Source organism: Dipodomys ordii, unplaced genomic scaffold, assembly GCF_000151885.1.
Source record: "Dipodomys ordii isolate 6190 unplaced genomic scaffold, Dord_2.0 Scaffold132, whole genome shotgun sequence".
NCBI classification, from domain to species: domain Eukaryota; kingdom Metazoa; phylum Chordata; class Mammalia; order Rodentia; family Heteromyidae; genus Dipodomys; species Dipodomys ordii.
In genome coordinates, this window is record NW_012267348.1 from 579,283 (window position 1) to 581,617 (window position 2,335).

Genomic DNA, 2,335 nt, shown 5'->3' on the forward strand with positions numbered 1-2,335 from the left:
AGCCCGCGTCCCGGGCCGGTGTGGACACCCGCCGTTCCGCCACCTTACCCTCCAGCCGCAGGTGTCGGCGCCCCTCGCGCGACCCGAGCCGCCCGCCGCCACGGCCAGCTGCGAGCCGTTGAGGCACGCGTTGACAGTGAAGAAGACGGAGCACAGCTGCAGCCACGGGGCCATGGCCGTGTACTCGCACAGCCCGGCCCGGCCCGGCCCTCGTCTGCGTCTCGGCCGCCTGCAGCTGGCCAGCCCGGAGTGGGCGGTGGTAGCGGTCCCGGTGGAGCGGGCTTCACTGAGCATGCGCCGCCTGCCGTGGCCACGCCCACTCACTCCTCCCCCGTCAACTTTTTGGAGCTGTGGCCCAGCCCTTAGCCACGCCCACGCCCCTGCGGAGGCTCTGGCCACTGCGGGCGTCCCGGGTCCCCCCCCCCCCCCCCGCTTCGGGATTTTTTTTTTTTCAATCGGAAGGATTTGTCCAAATGATGCCTGTTTCGTGCAAAAACTTGTAAAAACACAAAGGATGTAATAATAGTAATTTTGGTAATAATTTAATAAGCACCTGCTATATGCCAGGTCTCTTCTTGTGTCCTCTCATTCATACTGGAAAGTGTCAGTGTTGCTGTTACCCGCATAACCAGGCCATTACAGAAATCCTGTGATCTACATTTGCTGCTGGGTCTAGGACAAATGATGAACCTCCAGACAGTGCTGTCCCCCCCCAACCTAGAATAAAGATTGTTAGTTAACACGCAACAAGTGCTCAATAAATATATTAACTAACTTACAGGCACAAAGCCACACTGCTGGCACTTAGCCAGACCCAGATTCAAATCCAGATCTGCCTGAAAACTCTTCTCAACCACTACACTTGCCAAACTTACCCGATGAAGTATTATTTCAGGAAGAGGAGACTGAGAGACTCAGAACTGTAGTAGCCAGTTATGGGACTTGTATGATCCTTTCATCCCTTGGCCTACTAATCTGTGCACTCATCTAGACCCCCCACCCACCCACCCTTTATGCAACAGTTTTCTGAGACTTTCTGTGCTTCCACTCTTGTATTTGTACATAGTCTATTTCTCCATTCTGGATCCACATAGATCTGAAAAAGTTAATTGGACCATTGGCTTCTGAGAAAAACTCTTTGGTGGTGGCATTTATTCAAAAGTTCTCTCTAATAAAATCCATCGTGACCATCTCTTGTCTTTCTTCCCACTGTCCCTTTACCACCTGGCTCCAACCACACTTAGTCTGTGTGTGTGTGTGTGTGTGTGTGTGTGTGTGTCTGTGTGTGTGTGTGTGTGTGTGTGTCCTAGTACTAGGATCTGAATTATTGCTTGGCTTTTTCACGTAAATCTGGCACTCTACTACTTGAGCCACATTTCTTTCCACTTGTGGCTTTTTAATTAGAAATCAGAATCTCTTACACTTTCCTGCCCTGTCTAGCTTTGGATTGCAATTCTCAATCTCAGCCTCTTGAGTAGCTAGGATTACAGATGTGAGCCACCAATACCCAGCTCTCCTTGGCCTAATTTTGATCTTCTCACTTCAGCAAGCCTGGGGAATAGACACTTTGTCTATGTATCGAGCAGCCTCCTTAGTATAATCCTTTCCAGAGTCTGGAATCCCCTCTTTCTCCTTGTCTGACCTGGCCAGAGTTCCTCTGCTACGTCTAGTACTTTCCCTGGTGGCAGCATGCAGGCTGCCATACCTTGATGGTGGCACTAGTTTTGCATGTCCCTTGTGAAGAGGACTTTCTGGCAATGCTAGCAGAGGTCCTGAGGAATACTGTCTCCAAAGTAGCTACCCTACTAGCTCCAGGGAGTATGGCCAGCCTCTCCAAGTGCTGGAGGCCACCTGAAAACTGGCATTATTGTTAGAGAAATGAAGAATGGATGCTGGGTTCCACAAACAACAGCATCCACACCAGACTCAGATGCTGGGATTTCCTGACCATGTGAACTGCTGGACAGAAACGTTTTGTCTTACCACCAAAATCAGAGCTCAGGAATTGAGAGAGACTCAGAGAAGTTGAGCACCACACTGTCTTTGGTCATCCAGCCTAGTAAGGAGTAGTCTTCTAGCTTCAGGAGTAGTCTTCTCTGAACAATGCATAGGAATCACATGGCTGGTTGGGGGGGGGGAACAGGGGCTGTTGGTTCACTGATCTGCCCACTCTCTCTCACATTTGGTCTGCCCCTCTGGATCATTTTGAAATCCCTACTGTAGAGGATGCCACAGACTGAGATACAGCCAAGGCAATCACAACTATCGAGGATGAAAGATCAAGGAAACTATAATGTTACTGGCCCTTTAATCTACATATATTTCTGCCTACATA

General features: G+C 50.0%; 1 protein-coding gene across 1 annotated transcript in view; it reads right to left on the reverse strand.

The window, feature by feature from the left end:
* Il17rd (interleukin 17 receptor D) overlaps positions 1–174 on the reverse strand; it is an 82,423-nt gene extending 82,249 nt beyond the window's left edge. Inside the window, exon 1 of the mRNA XM_013030734.1 lies at positions 49–174. Coding sequence (XP_012886188.1) covers positions 49–174 — 126 coding nt within the window. The remainder of the gene's footprint in view (positions 1–48) is intronic.
* Between the last annotated feature and the right edge of the window lie 2,161 nt (positions 175–2,335).